General features: G+C 49.2%; 1 protein-coding gene across 5 annotated transcripts in view; it reads left to right on the plus strand.

Annotated features, from left to right (window-relative positions):
* Tanc1 (tetratricopeptide repeat, ankyrin repeat and coiled-coil containing 1) overlaps positions 1-18591 on the plus strand; it is a 226937-nt gene that overhangs the window by 182873 nt on the left and 25473 nt on the right. For all 5 annotated transcript variants that reach the window (XM_028871438.2, XM_028871733.2, XM_028871656.2 and 2 more), the window contains exons 15-19: positions 3816-3924; positions 4691-4813; positions 11458-11694; positions 13499-13684; positions 15939-16017. In XM_028871438.2, the coding sequence (XP_028727271.1) occupies positions 3816-3924; positions 4691-4813; positions 11458-11694; positions 13499-13684; positions 15939-16017 (734 nt within the window). The remainder of the gene's footprint in view (positions 1-3815; positions 3925-4690; positions 4814-11457; positions 11695-13498; positions 13685-15938; positions 16018-18591) is intronic.

The raw sequence follows: 18591 nt of genomic DNA on the forward strand, positions 1-18591 counted from the left end.
GAACCATCTCTGCTATTTTCTCCATGTGATTGGCTTGAGGAACAAAGGGATACAGGATGCTATCGGAAGAAGACACTCCTGTAGACAGGGGAGCCTCAGAAACAGCACAGGGCACGCACGCACGTACGTGCTGGTGGAAAGCAATCTATTTGCCTGGAGCTCTTGTGGTGGTGTGGAGGACTGGGAGGAGCCAGCAGAGGAATATGCTAGAGATGGCCTCGTTGTGCCATCTCTGGAGGATAGAGTGCCTGTGGGCAGAGTGGGGAGGGCAGAGAGTGTGGTGGCTACTATGCCAGCTGAGGGAGAAGTGGGTAGACAGGTGGGAGCGATGGATCAGGTCTTCTCGGATCCGAGATGGCTTTGATTGCGAACAATCTGAGCCTGTGGGGAACCTCTCTCCAGGGGGCAGATCTTGTGTGGCCACTGGAGAAGTTAGTAGTTGAAGATTGAACATCACTAATGGCGGCTGTGGTGTGACTTGGTGAGGGTGCTTGACACGGAGAGAGAAAAGCTTTTGGGCTTCTGGAGGTGGAGGAGAGTTGCAGGGAAGGTTAGCGTTCCCAGCAGAGGTTAAGGGAAGTGAGGGTTTGGAGGAGCCTATTAGAACAGAATCCTGCATCCTTGGAGATGCCTTCCACTGGGTTGCAAGGAGGCACAGAGCAGTTTGGGTTTAGTAATGCAGGAAACTGGGGTCTTGTTGGGAACACCACTGAGACAGTGTAATCCACGGGGAAGGGGATTGTTTCTTTAGGGCCGCTTCCTGCCTCCTCCCACCGTATCTCTTCTTTGCTTTTCTGGCTGAATTTCATTATGGAAATATGTGTCTCCTCCAGTTGCTGAGAGCTCCTGCAGGGAGGTACCCAGTATTGTTCTCCCCAAGTTGAATCTCTTGAGTCTGGTAGAATGCCCCCTCAGTTACTAGCCATTAGGTCTTGGGCAAATCAGGCCACTGCCTCGTGTAAACAGATAGGGCGTTATAACGCAAGTGACTCACAAGGTCATGTGGGTAAAGGAAATAGCTCAGTTCTGTTTCCGGTTCTAAAGTGGAGCCCATGGAGCGTGAACGGACTGGGGAAGGCCAACCATAGGAGGGTAGCATGGGGGTGCACAGAAACAGAATGAGTGACCGGAATGCAGACAGGTGGGAAGCCATGGGCTTTGCTGAGAGCCCCGAAAACCCTTGGGCTGGCCACTAAAGTCTGCCCTTGTAGCCACACCGGGGCCATCTGTAACCGTGTAATTTACAAGTTTTAGCATACATTGATTATACAGAGTATTGGTTTCATTGTATGCGTTCATATGTGCATTTAACACATTTTGATCATAGGCAGCCCTCCCACTACCCAATCTCACCCTCCCTTTCCCCCTTCTGCCTCTGTTTCTTCTAGACTCCACGTGTGACAGAAAACATAACGCACTTGTCCTTCTGAGTCAGGCTTATTTCACTTAACACAGTGAGCTCCAGTTCCATCCGCTTCCCTATAAATTACATGATTTCATTCTCCTCTTGACAGTGCTCCACTGTATATATTGCCCACCATGCATCTTCATTCTTGAGTTAACTAGCAGCTTATATAGGCTGATGCCATAACTTAGCTATTATGAAAGGCGTGGTGGTAAATGCATGTTTATCTATTGTATGCTGACTTTGATTCCCAAAGGTACACACAGAGGAGTGATTGTGTTTTTTAGAGGAACATACTGCTTTCCTTCTCCTCAAAAGCGTGTAAGGGTTCTTCTCTTGGCCAGCATTTATTTTATTATTGCTGTTTTGTTTGAGACAGGGTCTAGTGTATCCTAGGTCAGCAGCAGGCCTTGATTGCATTGTATACCAAGAATGACCTTGATTTCAGATCCCCCTTAGCCATCTAAGTACCAGGATTACAGATACGCAATGCTCCACCCCTTCTGCATTGCTGGGGATTGAACCCGGGCATCCTAGGCAAGCATTATCCCAAGCAAGCCTTATTATCAGCTGTGTTTCCTTGATGTTAGCTGTTTTAACTGACATGAGATAGAGTCTCGGTATATTTTTATTTGAATTTCTCTAGTGGCTAAAAAATGAACCTGTTTTTGAAACTGCTGGCTGCTTATACTTCTTTTGAGAAGTGTGCGTTCACACTTCTCAACCCAATCAGCATTTGCTGATTGGATTCCTTGTTCTTTTGCTGTGAGCGTTTTTTGAGATCTTGATTTGTTCTGGGTGTTAATTTTCTCTCAGATGAGTAGCTGGCCAAGATCCCGTGCTGTGGGCTGTCTGTTCCCACTGTGGACTATTTCCTTCACAGCACCGACTCTTTTCTGCCCAGTCCTGTTTGTGACTGCCTGTTGCTGTTTCCTGAGACAGTGGACTCTGATTCAGAGAGTCATTGCCTGTGTCTGTCTCTTGAAGTGTTTTTCTTAGTAGTTTCACATTTCAGATCTTACGTTGGTCTCTGGTTCATTTTCATTAACTTTCGTGCAGGGGTCAGAGATGCACCTATGTTTTCATTTCTTAACATGTGGATGTTTTCCCATCATCGTTTGCTAAAGAATCTGCCTTTTCTATAGCATGTATTTTGGGCACCTTGTGGAAAATCAGGTGGCTGTAGTCACAAGTGTTTATTTCTAGGGCCTCTGTAGACCAGGCTGGCCTCGAACGCACAGAGATCTGCCTGCCTCTGCCTCCCGAGTGCTGGGGTTAAAGGCGTGCACCACCACCGCCCGGCAAGTAGTTGGTATTTTTATTCCACTGTCTGTCATCCTGGTTTTTGTTACTATGGTTCTCTAGTGTATTTTCCAATCCCATATTGTGCCTGCAGTGTTGATCTTTTTACTCAGGATTGCATTGGGATCTCCCAGCTCTCTGCGCTTCCACAGGAACTTTCTCTAGTAGTGTCAAGGATGTCATTGGTGTTGGTAGGGATTGCATTAACTCTATCACTTTCCATAATCTGGCCATTTAAACAGTGGTATATTATTGCCCATCTAAGAACCTAGGAGATCCCATTTTCTAGTAGCTTCAGTTTCTTTTTTCAGTGGTTTTTAATTTTCACTGCAGAGGTCTCTCACCTCCTTACCATGAATGGATTTCTTTCTCAGAAAGTTTGTTACCAGTGTTACAAACCTGCTGTGTTAGAAACCTGCTGATTTTGCAGCCTCTTACAAACTGGGTGTGGACACACGCTTTTACCCTGTACTCAGGAGGCAAAGGCAGGCAGGTCTGTGTGAGTCTGAAGCACGTGGGTTCCACCTAGTCTTAGGCTCTGCTCCTCAGGAGCTATTGTTATGCAGGGCCTGGCTTTTCTCCCCTTCCCCTTGTAAGGCCAGGCCTGTCTTTTGCCAGTTGTGCCCAGAATGATGATGGGGATGGGGTGGGGGCTGAGGGCAGTGAGGATTATGTACCACCAGTCCTCATGTTCGTCCATCCAGTAAGCACTTGCTTGTGTACTTACCATTAGGCACCGTGTTAGGCATTGTGACTATAGCTGTGACTTAGTCAAGACCCTTGGTGTCATGAAGTTTGTGTTTTTTGTGACAAGCTTGAATAAAACTCCAGTGATGAGGGAGTGGTGGTGATGAGCAGGCAGCAGTGGTTCTGGAGATCCAGGCACCAAGGTGCTCACTCTACAGAGATAGGGAACCCCAGGAAAAACCTTACAAATGACTGCAGAATAAACATCGATTGCCGTCTTTGTAAATAGCGGGCAGCATGAATGTTCCGTGTACTCATGCTGATGCCCACGGATGACAGTTCAGAGACAGTGTGGTGTCCTCATCTGAGGGCCTGTGGTGTGGTGGGATTTTGTCATGAGCCTTTGGATTTCTTGTCCTAGGAATGGACACGCTCTGCTGGCGTTCATGTTCTCTCGACAGGAAAGCAAGCTGAACCGCCAGCAGACCATGGAGCTTGGCCACCACATCCTGAAGGCACACATTTTCAAGGTGAGGTGTGAGTGAATTCTGTGGCCTGAAGATTTTAGGCAGGCCTGTGGGCCCTTCATTCATTCCCTGGTGTGTCATTACTAATCGAAGAACTTGAGTTCCATGGCCTGTATCATTTCATACCGCCTGGTTCTCTGACCCTGCTTGCTTCTCAAAGGGAAGTTTGCTGTGTACCTCTTCCCCCTGGATTTCCTGTCTAGGCAGGTCTGTCTAGAGCCGTGATCAGGTTTGAAGTTTTGTTTCCTTGCTAAGTACCAAGATACAGTGGTGGGAATATTCTCTATGGGGAGACACAGCACTGAGCTTGCCTCTTCTTATAATGCCACCAGCGCCAAGCCATGGTGGCACACGCCTTTAATCCCAGCACTCGGGAGGCAGAGCCAGGCGGATCTCTGTGAGTTCGAGGCCAGCCTGGGCTACAGAGTGAGTTCCAGGAAAGGCGCAAAGCTATACAGAGAAACCCTGTCTCGAAAAACCAAAACAAAACAAAACAAAAAAATAAATAATGCCACCAGCCTTTACTGCCTAGACCCCTTTATTCATTAGGAGTCATGGATCCTTTATCACTTATTATCTTCTGATCTCCTTCTGCAGAAGGAAGCTTTCTCCGAGTCTCTCTCTCTCTCTCTCTCTGCTGTGCATATAGTTCACAGGGCCCTGAGCTGTGCTCCCCGGCCAAGGGGTTCTTTTGTATAAGACTGCACAGCATGCCTCTGTTGGGCAGCTGGGAGGAGGCACTCACGAGCGTCTCTTTGGTTCTTTCCAGGGCCTCAGTAAGAAGACTGGCGTCTCGTCAAGCCATCTGCAGGCTCTGTGGATCGGCTACAGCACGGAGGGGCTGTCTGCTGCCCTGGCCTCTCTCAGGAATCTCTATACTCCCAACGTGAAGGTGAGCCGCCGTCTGCAGGGGAGCCTGGCCATTTCCTCCTCCACCAGTCCTGCCAGCTGAGGCTCCAGGGAGGGCAGGGGAGCGCCTGGTGATGTCTCCCCCACATACATGCTCATCACAGCCTTCTCCCTAGAGGGAGATAGGGTAGATGGAGCCACTGTGTTGGCACACAGTGACCATTTCAGAGAGGATGTGGTCAGGAGGTGGTTCACAAAGGGAAGCAAAGGTCAGAGAGCTTGCCAGGGACACTGAATCTTGAGTGTCCCAGACTACTGTAGCAACCCAGCTCTTCATGGGTCATACTGTAGCAACCCAGCTCTTCATGGGTTGTACAAAACTAAGCATTGGATGATACAAACAGTGGGTCACAGGAAGCTACCTGCAGGTTCCAGGGACGCACACCCTTCTGGCAATGGAAAGAGTAGTAGGTTGGGCGTACACTGAGCTGAGAACGTTTTTGCTCTGTGGTCAGTGGCTTTCCCATTATGCTGTTCTTGCTGTAATTTTGCAGATAGATTTTCCTCCCCCATGTGCAGATTGTATAACACAGCCTTAGAATCAAAATCACACCTTAGGCCGGGTCTCTGGTTAAGGCCACACAGAAGAGTCCAGCCCCAGGTCCTGACATGTCTTGCTGCTCAGACTCCGGGGTTTCTTCCCAGTGGACTGAGTCTTCACTCTAAGTCACTCCGAAGTGATAATTGCACCTGCTCCATCTTAGTAAAGCCAAAGGAAACCCAGACTGGCTGTCGGTGAAAGAGGAAGCAAGGCCTGACTCAGTTTTCAGGGACCTGGCATCCACTTCACCTCAGAAATGGAGACATGGGGAGCACTCCCGGGCCCTTTAGTACCTGGTCTCCCCGCCTCCCTCACTGTACCCTCAGACTACTTCCCTTGGCCGTGGCTCTGGAGTCCGCACTGTGGGGCCTTCCCCATTGGTCCGAGGTGCTCTGCCTTCTTCCTGTCCCTGTTGAAGAATGAGGTTATCCCATGCCGAGGACCGTGGGTGTCGGAGGATCTAGCAGTGGCTGAGCCTGTGGAGATGACCAGAGCCTGCTGGCCAGTGTAGGACCTTGGTGTAGAGCCGAGTGTGGATACAGATAGTGTTTGCAACGATGAAAAATGCCACCTGTGTCCCAGTGACATCCTCACTCCCCGCTGTAGGTCTTCGGCTTGACTCACCCCTTTCTGGGGACCTTCACACTGAAGTAGAATCGGTGCTGCTGGGGACCCCCTGCAGACCCCCCCTCCCCCTAGCTTTCAGTACTTTTGTCCTGACTGAGCCTTGCATGCAGGTTTTCACAAGTGGGTGGGCAGGAAGCCGGTTCTGTAATGCAGGGGAAGCAGTTCACACTGCTATCCCTTGTCCCAGGTAACGCTGGCTTTCCAGACGGAGTTTTTCCAAAAGTGGATGGCTCTAAATTTAGCTGTCACAGAAAGATCGCTGTGTTGTGAATTTTTTTCCAGTTAGAGTTTATAAAAATTCGAGTTTAGGTTACTATCACATTGGTCATCTTTCTGACTGTAGCATCACAGCTTTTGACTTCTCCATAGAATTAATAAATTATAAAAGAAGAAAAGGAGGAGTCAGCCGGCAGTATCTGTTCACGCTACTTTAACGAATGTATGGGCATAGATGTTAACTGCTGTAGGCTGTAAGTGTGGCTAGGAATGAATGGTAAATGTCAAACTCCCCTGAACGTGGGTTTTAAAGACAGCGGAGTGCGAGGCTTCGCTCTCCAGGCTATCTATCAGCCTTCCTCTTAAGGTACTGGTGAGTTTGCTTTGTTCGTTTGGACTTTGTTTTCTAAAATCCCCATGGTACCTACCTCTGTACCATCCCCAAATTCATGTAACTTGGCTCTGGAATCTTAAGTCCTTCCATTATCTTCCTGTTTTGTCTTTGATGAGGGAGAACAGGGTTTTCACAGAATATTGAACAAATTACAGTAATTTAAAATTATGCATGCAATTAAGGAACTGTTTTTAGAGAGTATTAACTGTTGTCATACAGGAATGAATGTCATTTTGAAAATAATTGCAGTTTGCCACTTTGGCAAATTCAAATGACTTGCTCTGAAAGGAGCGCTTGGTAATTTTGGGAGCGTGCTGCTGATTGCTAGCCCTGCGGCCTCCGTTACTGGGCCGGGGTCATGCCAGCCTGTCCCCGCATGGCCCGCTGCGGTCCTGCCCAGCCGCTGCTTTGCTCCCATGTTGTCTTTTGGCTGGTGCCAGCCCCCGCATGCGAGCATTTGGCTGCTGATGCTTTGCTGAAAGGAGAGAAGCCCGGGGAAAGAGGCAGGGGCTTGACTGGGCTCAGGGAGTCACTTGTACTCTGCATGACAATCTAGCAGGACACAGAATGGCCCCCGCTTCTGGAAGCCTCTCGTATGAGCTGGTTGGCACTTCTCCAGGCCCCCCGTGGTCCGTGGCGCTGCACGACCCTTCTGTCTTTCTCTACGTTGCTAGGTGGTACTGCCACTTTCAAATGTGAGCTAAAGAGAGCTCCTGCAGATGGGCAAGAACGCCTAGGATAAGTCATCTCGTCCCTTCCTGTGGGCCACACAGTAGTATCTGCTGCAACCCTGCTCTGTGGCAGCAATTCGCTTTGTGCCCTGAGCTACCTTTGCCCTACCCACTCCCGGCCCCTGAGTCCTCACCTCCGAAACGGAGCCGGCAAAACACCACCTCCCAGTGATGAGCAAGCTGGCAGGGAACGCTCTTGGGAAAATGCCTGGCGTGTTCTGTGTGCCCAGGTGAGCTGTTTTTATTGCTGCTCCCTGTGGCTCTGGAAACTGTGACAGCACCAGGGCTTCGGGCACCTGGGAACTTTGAGATGGTGGCTGTGACTCATGTAAGGCCCTCCATCCTGCTGTTGTGTGCTGGGGCTCGTCTAGGTGGGCAGGAGATGGGCCTCCAGGGACCTCACTCTGAAGACAGCACAAGGTGATGGTAACAGAAACTGCTAATATTTATTTAGTACTTTTGAAATACTGAGTGTAGTGCTAAGTCACTCTCTCTCTCTTTCCCTCCCCCCCAACTCTGCTCACCCTCCTTCCTCCGATTCCCTCTCTCCCTGGGGGAAGGTGTTGTTATTTTTGGCATTCACTTTTAATCTTTGCAGCCACCTAGGGAATGGGTGCTCTTGTTTCCATTTTTCAGCTGGGAGCGGAGGTTTGAGGTGCAGAAGGATGGAAGGACACCTGATTATCAGTCTACCACAGTGTGTCTGCAGGTGCGTCTGTCACCTGGTGTGTTTACAGCCCTGCTTGCCAAGTCCAGCCCCAGTAAAGTCAGAATCTCCAGCCTAGGGTCCAGGCACTGGAATTTTGAAGCTCTGGGTGACTTCCACATTGTTAAGAAGGATGGGTAAAGAGCTACAGACTGGTGGAGTTTTAAGTGGTTAAAAATACACACAGCAATGCAGCAAAAAAGCAATGTTTCAGCAAAGCTGATGAAGTGTGAATGGGTAAGAAAGCCTCTGCCCCTGAACACATACCCTCCAAGAGTCTTGTCAGGCCGGGCGGTAGTGGTGCACACCTTTAATCCCAGCACTCGGGAGGCAGAGCCAGGCGGATCTCTGTGAGTTCGAGGCCAGCCTGGTCTACAGAGCAAGATCCAGGATAGGTACCAAAGCTACACAAAGAAACCCTGTCTTGGGGGGGGTGGCAGGGGGAGTCTTGGCAGGTCTGCATCACAGGGCTGCATGCACTCCTGCACCAGGGTTGGCAAAGGGACCATACTGAGCTGAATGGGCTGACACCTGTTCACTCCCTAGAGGAACCTGGAACCCTGAAAACCTGAAGAACATTTTGAGTCACTTAATTCAGACCACTTACCCAATCACCTTTCTCTCTCAGGCTCGTGTGTCTCAGGAAAGGGTGGGGCTGATGGGAACGTGGTTGTTGGCCAGCAAAGTCATCATTCCTGCCTGTCCTGTGGTAGGCCTCAGCAGGCTGTATTTATGTCCCTGCGTCTTGTTCCAGATTTCTGATTTCTGAGGCCTCTATAAAACCCCAAGTAGCTCTTCAGTATAATGCTGGTTTTTCCATACTGATCACGGTTATTCAGAAGGACTTTTTTTTTCATTTTTGCTTTTATTTAAACTTAACAGTTTTAAAATACCCTTGAATTGTATTTGAGTCAGGTGGTGTTTTAGGGATATTGAACCTGTTTAACTATTGTAGGAATCAGTCAACTTACTTGCTAGATTCTCACATTTCTGAGTGTCTTTTCCTTGTGTTTTACACACACACACACACACACACACACACACACACACACACACACACCTCTAAGGGCTCACTGACTGGGAGGCTGGGTTGGTGTTGACCTGGGTCTGACTACCCAATGATGATTGCCCTTCTGATGGGATAAACAGCTGGACAGATGGTCAGGTGGCCAGATGACCTGGTGGGGCCTCCTGACAAGTGTGTGACCTACCTTTCCTTGTGGATGGGTATTGGTCCCAGTGATGAGAAAGACCCTGTGCGTGTACGATCCCCGACTATGGAGGATCCTTTTCCTGCATCTCTTCTCTGTGCACTTCCGGTTTAGAACCAGTGTCCAGTGCAGGGAGCTAAGAATGCAAGAGCGTGTGGAGGGGCAGAGAGGGCCAGAAGTCTATGCCTGAGAGGAGTGTGCCCGGAGCAGGGTGGGGACTTCACTCTGGGGTTCTGTTGCTGGGGTAGAGACTCATGGGAAGCACTCTTTGCTGTCTGTGGTACTGAAAAGGCAAGGGCTGTGATGAGAGGGTCTGTTTAGTGGTGTTGGAGCTGGAGGACCTGCGGTGAGGGCATGGCCCTGGAGAGAATGTAAGAGAGAAAGAAAGTAGGGACCACTGTCCTGTGGAGTTCAGCAGCATGGAGACGCCTTAACATTTCACACTTCAGGTTCTAACATGTCGAGATGCCGCCCTAGGCTGTGGTTTCCCCTCTGGAAGTATTAATCTCCTGAACCTACAGTTTGTAAATATTCTATCAGTTACTCCACAGACACATTACTAATTACCCAGAATTTTGGTATGCCCGTCTCCTTCTGGAACTTTTAATGATCTACCCATGTCTCTAGTCAAATAGATGACGTGGTCTCTGGGTTTTCAGTCTGATGGTCAGCCCTGAGGACCTGCCAGGGCTTGGCACGGGCAGTGATGGGTGCAGGTTGGAGCTGTTAAAAGGGACCAGTTAAAGAGATGCATGAGCCATCTTACTAGGTGTGAAAGTGCATCGTTTTTTGTTTGTTTGTTTGTTTTTCTCATAATCTGGAGATTTGAAGGAGATTAGTATAGTTAGAGATTTGCATCTGTTCAGTGATTTTTAATAAGTGTCGATCAGAAACCTGCCCTGACGTCTGACAGGTGTGGTGTGCAGTAGTCTGTGGGAGCAGCAGAGGACTGCTGTCGGGATGATCCTGAGGACACGGGGCCATTTCTGGGCTTTCTCTTGTCTTGTAGGATCATGTTCTTGTCGAGAAAAGGGGCTATTTGTGTTTTCTTCGGGATTTATCTCAATGTTAATAATGATTCCATCCCTAACTCTGGTTATAGGGGATCTGATGCCCTCTTCCGTACTCTGTGGACACTAGGCTTGCACATGATGCCACAGGTACTCATGCAGGCAAAATATTAATGCACATGAAGTCAAAATAAATAAATCTTTTAAAAGAGGTGTCGTGCAGGGGATGAGGGAGGAGAGGGTACTGTGCACATCAAAAAAAATTTATTTTCACTTGAGATGAACTAAAAATCCATAATAGAAATATAACATCTGCCGGGCAGTGGTGGCTCACACCTTTATCCCAGCACTCTGTGATTAAAGGCAGGCTGGCTGATCTCTGTGAGTTCGAGGACAGCCTGGTCTACAGAGCGAGTTCCAGGACAGCAAGGGCCGTTACACAGAGAAACCCTGTGTAAAGCAAAAAAGCAAAAAGGAAGAAAATTTAACATCTTAACCATTTTTAAGTCAGCTTTCACATTTAATGTTGTAAATCTCTACACTTTTCACCTAGTAGGTCTCTTTAGCCACTAAGCACTCTGATTTCCCCCATGTCCATGGCCTGGAAGCCATGCTCAGCTTGTGTCTCTATTTGAGTACTTTGGGTACATCCTTTATAGTATCATAATGTGGCCTTTCTCCTTTTGCTTATTTAGCATATTTTGTATTTGTCTGTGCTGGAGCATCCCCATAACTCCTTTCTAAGCCTGAATCTCTCCGCTGTTGGCATGCACATCTCTCTCCATCCTTCAGATGGTAGACCCCGGGGCTGCTTCCATGCCTTTGTGAATAATGTTGACGTGAACGTAGATGTGCACATTTCTTCAGGATTCTGCTTTCAGTCATTTTGGAAATATCCCCAGAAGTAGCTCCGCTTCATCACACTGCAGCTCTGTTTTCCATTATTTAGATGAACTTGGGCAGTTCCCACCAGTAAAGACGCACATTGTACACACACGCACATGCTCATGTATGCACAGACACTCAGCACACTCATGCACGTGCAGTAGTGTGCGTGCACATATTTGCCGCCGCTGCATTTCAAACTTGAGCTCTGTTAGAATGCAAACATCGCAGAGACTGCCCTTCTTCCCAGATGTTGTTAAGACGAACACATGTATGAGATGTTCATCTTGTTGCGTTGTCCAACAGGTGAGCCGGCTCCTGATTTTGGGAGGGGCCAACGTGAACTACAGGACAGAAGTGTTAAATAACGCCCCCATCCTGTGCGTCCAGTCTCACCTTGGCCACGAGGAAGTTGTCACTCTGCTTCTGGAGTTTGGCGCCTCCCTGGATGGGGTGTCGGAGAATGGAATGAATGCACTCTGCTACGCAGCTGCTGCAGGCCACATGAAGCTGGTGTGTCTGCTGACCAAGAAAGGGTCAAGGGTAAGCAGCAGCCTTCTGGCCGTGGAGGGCGACAGCAGGATGGCCGAGGGGGTGGGAAACAGCTTCCTGTCGTGACTAGGGTTGTTGATCCCCGGGCCAGGCTTGGTGGATTTCAGTGAAGTGAGTTAAGAGATTATAGAATCGGTGCAGAAGGTCCGGGCATCTTGGTGGGAGCCCCAGGAGAGAGGCAGCCGTACGCGCCTAAGCTATTGGTCTGTTTGCTCTTGTACCAGGCAGATCCCTGGCTGCTGAATTTATTCTAGACTCTAACAGGGCGCCACAGTTGTTTGGAAGATTATTCAGAAATTTTTTTTTCTGTGTGTGTCTGTGCGCATCTGTACACATGCGCGCTGGTGCCATGCTGCACATGAGGAGTTCAGAAAACAAGGCACTGGAGAGAGTTGGTTCTCTCCTCCTACTGCGTGGGTCCTGGGAATTAAACTTGGCAGAGATTCCTTTCCCTGTTGAGCCGTCTTGCCAGCCCTGTTGGAAAGATTTTAAATGTTTACCTCACACCACCCCCAGCTCCCCCTTCTTGTCCTATTTCATTTCATGATTCTTTTAAAGCAATCCCATGAGGTCTCTGCTTCTTAGACGTCACGTGCCGAAGCTGTGGGAACTGCCTGAAATCGTTTTTCCTTTTCCCACCTGGAACCCTGGGCTTTCCAGGCCCACATTTCTCAGCTGTCCGCGGAATCCCAGGAAGTGTGCCGTGACAGCGGCGTGAGCCTCCCACCAGCCTTTGGCTATTACCGTGAGATAACTGCCTGCTTCCTGACACATTCGGGTGGAATTGCCAGGCTCCTAGATGAGCAAGATGGACGCCAAGCTCAGCCTCAGCCCCCTTTGGCTTCCTGTGCGCACAGACGCATTGCACAGGCCTGTCGAGTCACAGTGGGAAAGCACTGCGAATAGTCTTTCGCCAGTTTAGTGAAGTTAGGCTTCTAGTAGGTCCAGAAATGTTGTTTGTTTTGTTTGTTTGCTTTTCTTCAAAGTCCAACATGTGGGGCATCTGAAGCTCCGCTCCAGTGTTGGGGTGCATGCCTAACTGATGAGTGGCACATGCCCCAGTCTCTGGATCCCAGCTGTCTCTCAGCTGTCCGCTGAGGCCAGTGGCGCCGCCTCTGTCACATCTGGAAGCTTGCAGGAAGAGGCTAGCTGTCATGTTGGGGACTCTTGCAAGTCCCCTGTGACGAGGCAGCAGAGCTGGGCCCTGGGCTCTTCTTCAGTCCCAGGACTCCCACGTTTAGATAAGGAATGCTGGGGTGCCTGCCACCATCAGGCCCTTAGGAGGTGTGCAGCACTCACGCATTTCTTCTGATTAGCTGGCTTTGTGACTTTGATTTATAAGCCAGCGTGTCCCAGGTCATCTACCTGCACATTCCCCTTTCTGTCCTGCATCCTTTAGATCTGTGATCTCTAGAGCCTTCCCTTTCTTTGGCTCCCTGGTTCAGTGACCACAAGTCTCAGAGCAGCCTGAAATTACTTCATCTAAGTACCCCCACTGGGAAGCATAGGACTTTGTCTGAGGGTTCAGTCTGTGAGCTCTGTGTAGTTTGCTGAGAGATGTGTGCGTGAGGAGACTCTCTTGTGATTGCCAGTCCTGCAAAGGGAACCTGGGGCCTGGATGAGCGTCCTTATCACAATGAAGGGAGTCAAAGGTCCGGTGCTGTCCAGAAAGACAAGTCGGAATGTGAACCCTTGTCCTTTTGAAGCCGTGTGAGTCTGCTGATAGCCTTCACAGGGCAGCCATGTTCTCGGCGCAGAGGGGTTGCTCACCTGGTGCCCTACTTCTGCTCCCCAGGTAGACCACTTGGATAAGAAGGGTCAGTGTGCACTCGTCCACAGCGCGCTGCGGGGCCACAGTGACATTCTCCAGTACCTGCTGAACTGTGAGTGGTCAGCAGGTCCTCCCCAGCCTGGCACGCTGAGGAAGAACCAAGCCCTGCAGCAGGCACTGACAGCAGCCGCCAGCATGGGCCACAGCTCGGTGAGTGGGGCTCTGGGCTTGCTGCCTGAGGGACGAGATGCTGTAGCCCAACATCAGTTGTCCGGTCACCACAGCCTTCTAAGTGGGGAGCTATGGTAACAAGAGGAAGCAGAGGTTTCAGCAAGTAGCTGCTGACCTTGCTTAATGAAGGGCTTCCAGTGATACTCTAGCCTGCTGGGAGTGAGGCCCGTGGTCTCATGTGCGTGGGACGAGCAGAGCGCTTTCCTCCCACTCAGGAGCTCTGGTGGGTGTTCACGGTTTTCTCTGGTTCTTCCTTCCTCTCCTCTGCCTTGCTCTCTTTCTGCCCAGCCCCGTTGGCGCCTTCTTTTGTCCTTATAACCTTTAGAAAATGATCGCATGGAACCCTAGTTAAAGTCATTCTTGAGTGTGTGAAGAAGAGTTTTTAAAGATGGGGCTTGGGTGGGTTGAGAGCCTGGGAGCATGCCCATTGTTCGCATTCCCTGCACCAAAGGGGAGATTCAACACAGCGTTTCTTTCTGATGGATGTCACTAGCTTTAGGTTTGAAGATTTGATTGCCGTCAGCTGGCCCGTGTCCCTGCTTTGGCTGTGGATATAGCGGCATTTGCTCCCACTTTGCTGTGTGTGTCCCTCTCTTGGGTATCTTTAAGCAATTGGAGGTGCCAGTGTTTGGTAATATTCTTCCCCCCAAATGACTGAAATTTGACTGCCAAGCTGGCTGACTGGTATTTGGCACTTATCCACGATGGCGGATATACATACAAGCATGCATTGCTGGCTGGCTAACATTTGGCATGCCTAAACTACAGTGTTAAATACACACATCTGGAAATGTAGATGGTTTCCTATTTTATTTGTCTTGGTTTTTTAAAACAAGGCCCCACATAGTCTGGTTACTCTAACTCTGTCTTCCTGCTCCTCCCTCCCAAGTGCTGGGATCACAGACGTGGGACACTGTGCTCTGCCTCCTCCCTCACCTGTCGGAATGAGTAGCTCCTACACGTCATCACTAGGAGGTCTGTGAGCACATGCACACCCACGCATGACACACATGCCCCCCGTGTTTGGAAGCGATCCTTCTCTTAACTCATGCCCACCACTTAGGAGCTGGCCTGGAGAACACGGAACAGAAACTACCTCCGCACAACCAATAACCATTTCAAGCAGAAAAGCAAGATTTCTTAGTTAAAAGTCCCAAAGAGGATATTAATTTCCTCATGTCATCACAGCAAGTAGCCACACTCTCAGCGACTAAAACACAGCACACACCGAATCTTAAACCGCTGGAGGTCAGAAATCTAAATTCAAGGTGAGAAGAGGCCAGGCTTCTCACTGAAGGCTGCAGGAGAGAGCCTTTCCTGGCTTTTGTAGCTTCTAGAAGCCACTGCCTTCCTTAGCTCAGACCTGCTTCTTCCATCTTTGGGGTACACGACCCCGCTGGGTGTCCTTACCTATGCCTTCCTGCTCTGACCAAGATTCTTCCTGTCCCATCCTTACGGATATTGTGGTGGTGGTACAAGGTTTGTGACAGACTGTATACCCAGACAGTTCCACATAATCACTCCATTTCAAGGTCTGTGATTTCCTCCTGCCATTCAAGGAGCATCCAGAGCTTCTGGGGATTAGGAGGAGACCCAGTCAGCAGACCGCAAACAATACAGATTGGGAGCTTGGAAAATGGCTTTGTCGTACTCTCCCATCATTCAGGATGATGCTGGCTCTGGTCCAGGGCACAGCTACTTCATCTCTCCCCAAGAACAAGCTTTCCTGCCTCTAGCTTGTGACCTGCTCTGCTCCTGGATGGGAAGATGCCCAGAAGGGAGAGGGACGGTGCTGTCAGAAGAAAAATCATTTCGATAATACTAAAAGAAATTTTTTGCTGTAACAAGTATCTATCACCTTGTTTTTCTTCCTTGTGAGGAATGCACTAATGGTGATTTATGCAGAAGCTGCACTTTCTGTGATCTGCTAGGCCCTTTGTTGATTACGTTGGCATATTTGGGTCATGTCGGAATTCATTAGAATTCTAAGTACCTGGTAATCCCGAGCAGAGTTGCTGAAATGCACTGAGGTTGTTTTATTTTTTTAATTCTCCAAGTGAAAGTGTGAATAGCCTACGAATTATGCTTGCAAATGGTTTTCATTCTATTTTCTCTACTTGTGCAGCACACGATAATAATGGTTAAAAAACAACACTCTCCCCTTTGATATATGGGCTATAATAAGCACCCATTGCTCCGAGAGCTCATTAAATCACCTTGCCACGTCTGACAGGTAGTCCAGTGCTTGCTGGGAATGGCAGAGGAACACGGAATCGAAGTCAATGGCACCGACACCTTGTGGGGAGAAACAGGTAATTATGCTTCCACTGTTTGTATTCAGGGGCAGCTTGCATGGTGTCTCAGCCCTGCTGGGGCCCGATTGTCTCAAGAATGACTGGTGATGCGTGTAGTCCTGTTTTATTTTGTCACGAGACATTTGGAGCTTAAAGCCTTTTCAGATTGCCAAATGAGTAGTAAAACTTCCCTGGAATCAATAAAAGCGACTCATTTTGAGTTAGAGCAGCAGTTACCACGCGCTTGAGAAACGTCGGTGGAAATGCCTTAGTGTAGGGCGTTAGGTTTGCACGTGTCCAGACCTACCTGATCCTCCTTTGATGCCTGCCAGAGGAGCCAGGCAGCGGTCCCATTGCCATGGGAAGCCTGGCTGGCTCACTAGGGAAGTAGTACTTGCTCTGCCTTGTGGAATGAGGGTAGAACTCAGGTCTCACAGCCCCATATAAACTACTGAATGCAATCCATAGTCCCTCTCCGTGGGTCAGGGGAGGAGGCCTGAAGGTGGGAAGAGAGATCACTATTCAGATTAATGAAGTTACTGCTGCTTTGACAATTTCCATTCGACAGATGTAACCAAAATGCTTAGAATGCTTCCCGACTTCGTACATGATGCATGTGATTGGCTTTTCTCTTGCACAGATCTGTTTCTAATGCTTCTAAGTTCTTTCCTAGCAAAGCAGATGGTGGTGTGGAGAGTTTATTAGCTAGCTCACACATGAGAGAAGCCTTAGAGATTTTCCTGGTGCGAGAGCAGGCCTGCCCTTCAGAGCCACATGGCTCGCTCTGGGAAGCCACCATCAGCTGGCTTCGTATCTCTTGCTATGGACTGAAGGAGGAGTGAGGCATGGCGTGAGTTGCAGAGAAAGTGTAGGGCTCCAGATGGTGTGGATCGGTCCTGAATTTCTGTTCCCTCCCCATTGAGAGTCTGCCAGTTGGTTGATGTCTAAAGAGACACTTGAGAAATTAAAGAGTTCTCACTTTAAAAAAAAAAAAAACACACAACAAAAAGACAGTCCGTCGCATTTATTAACTCACCGTTTGTGAGAGTCAGAAGTCTAGGCTCTGCAGGGCTGGGTTTTCTGCTTCAAGCTCTTACCTGCCCATAATGTAGGCATTGGCTTGAGCTGTGCTCCCATCAGGGACTCATCCAGCTTCCAAGCGGTTGTTGATAGGATTTATCTCCTTGCAACTGTACATGAGTCTGGTGGAAAGCCACAGGATTGGTCAGCCCTTCTCTTATAAGGCCTTATGTGCAATCTTCAGACTTTGTGACCTCGAAAGCAGTTCTAGTCATTAGTAAGGATTTGGGTGAATTTAGTCAGCCGAGAGGTTTTTGATTTGGGCATTTTCTTTTGTTTATTTTTTGAGAAGTTCGTACAATATCTTGATCATATTCTCCTTCCCAATTCTTTCCTGGAACCCTCCCTCACCCAACTTCATGCTCACTCTTTCTCTCAAAAAACAAAACAAAACAAAAGTGTGCTCACAAGTGCAGTCATACACACACACACACACACACACACACACACACACACACACACACACGCGCGCGCGCGCGCACACACCCCCATAGAGTCCCTTTGGCCAAGTGCTCCTGAGCATGCGCCCTGCCCTGGAGCGTGGATTGGTATACCCAGTGTCATTCCATTGAAGAAACTGATTTTCCCTCTTCCAGCAACTATCAGTTGCAAATAGCTTCTTGGCTAGGGGTAGGCATTTGTGCCCAACACTCTGACTCAGGGAGTCTCTTAAGTAGGGCTTGGGGTCAGGCTCATCGTGGTTCTTATCCCAGGATCCAGTAGTTGGTGGGCTAGCTGAAGTTCTGGTTGGAACTCTGGGCTCAGACTCCAAGCAGTCCCAGATCTTTGAAGTTGGAGGGGTGGATGGTAGCAGGAAGTTGGGGAAGGGAGTGACCTGTTCTTGTCAATGAAGACAGGCTTGGCTGGCCTGGAATTCACTATGACGACCAAATTAGCCTCTAGCTAGCGGCCATCTTACTGCCACACCTTTCTTAGAGTTAGGATTATAGGGGTGCACCACCGTGCCCAGCACCAAGAGTTTTATTGAGATAGTTTTATTTATTTTTTTTTTGGTTTTCTGAGACAGGGTTTCTCTTGTGTAGCTTTGCGCCTTTCCTGGAGCTCACTTGGTAGCCCAGGCTGGCCTCAAACTCACAGAGATCCGCCTGGCTCTGCCTCCCGAGTGCTGGGATTAAAGGCGTGTGTCACCACCACCGCCCGGCTGAGATAGTTTTACATTTTAACGTTCAAAGTAAGAAAAGGCAAGGTTGGCTGTCCGTCGGGCTTAGGGGACCACTGCACCTCTCTAGGGATTGTGTGCTGATAAAACCACGGTGCCATTGCCGACATTTCCTTCATCCCCGATAACCACTGTCTGCCCCAAACCTTCCTGCCTTCCACAGCTGTACGTGTCAAGGGAACAGCCTGAAACCTCGTAAGGCATGATTTAGATGAGAACATCAGCAGCTGCCTGTGCTGTCCGGAAGCTGAGGTCCGTGTTTTTATTTGGCCGTGGGGTCTACTGCCTGACTCCAAATGTGGGAATGAGAGATGAGTGAGGGAGTAGGCGTC

This window comes from Peromyscus leucopus, chromosome 4 (assembly GCF_004664715.2).
Source record: "Peromyscus leucopus breed LL Stock chromosome 4, UCI_PerLeu_2.1, whole genome shotgun sequence".
Classification (NCBI taxonomy): Eukaryota; Metazoa; Chordata; class Mammalia; order Rodentia; family Cricetidae; genus Peromyscus; species Peromyscus leucopus.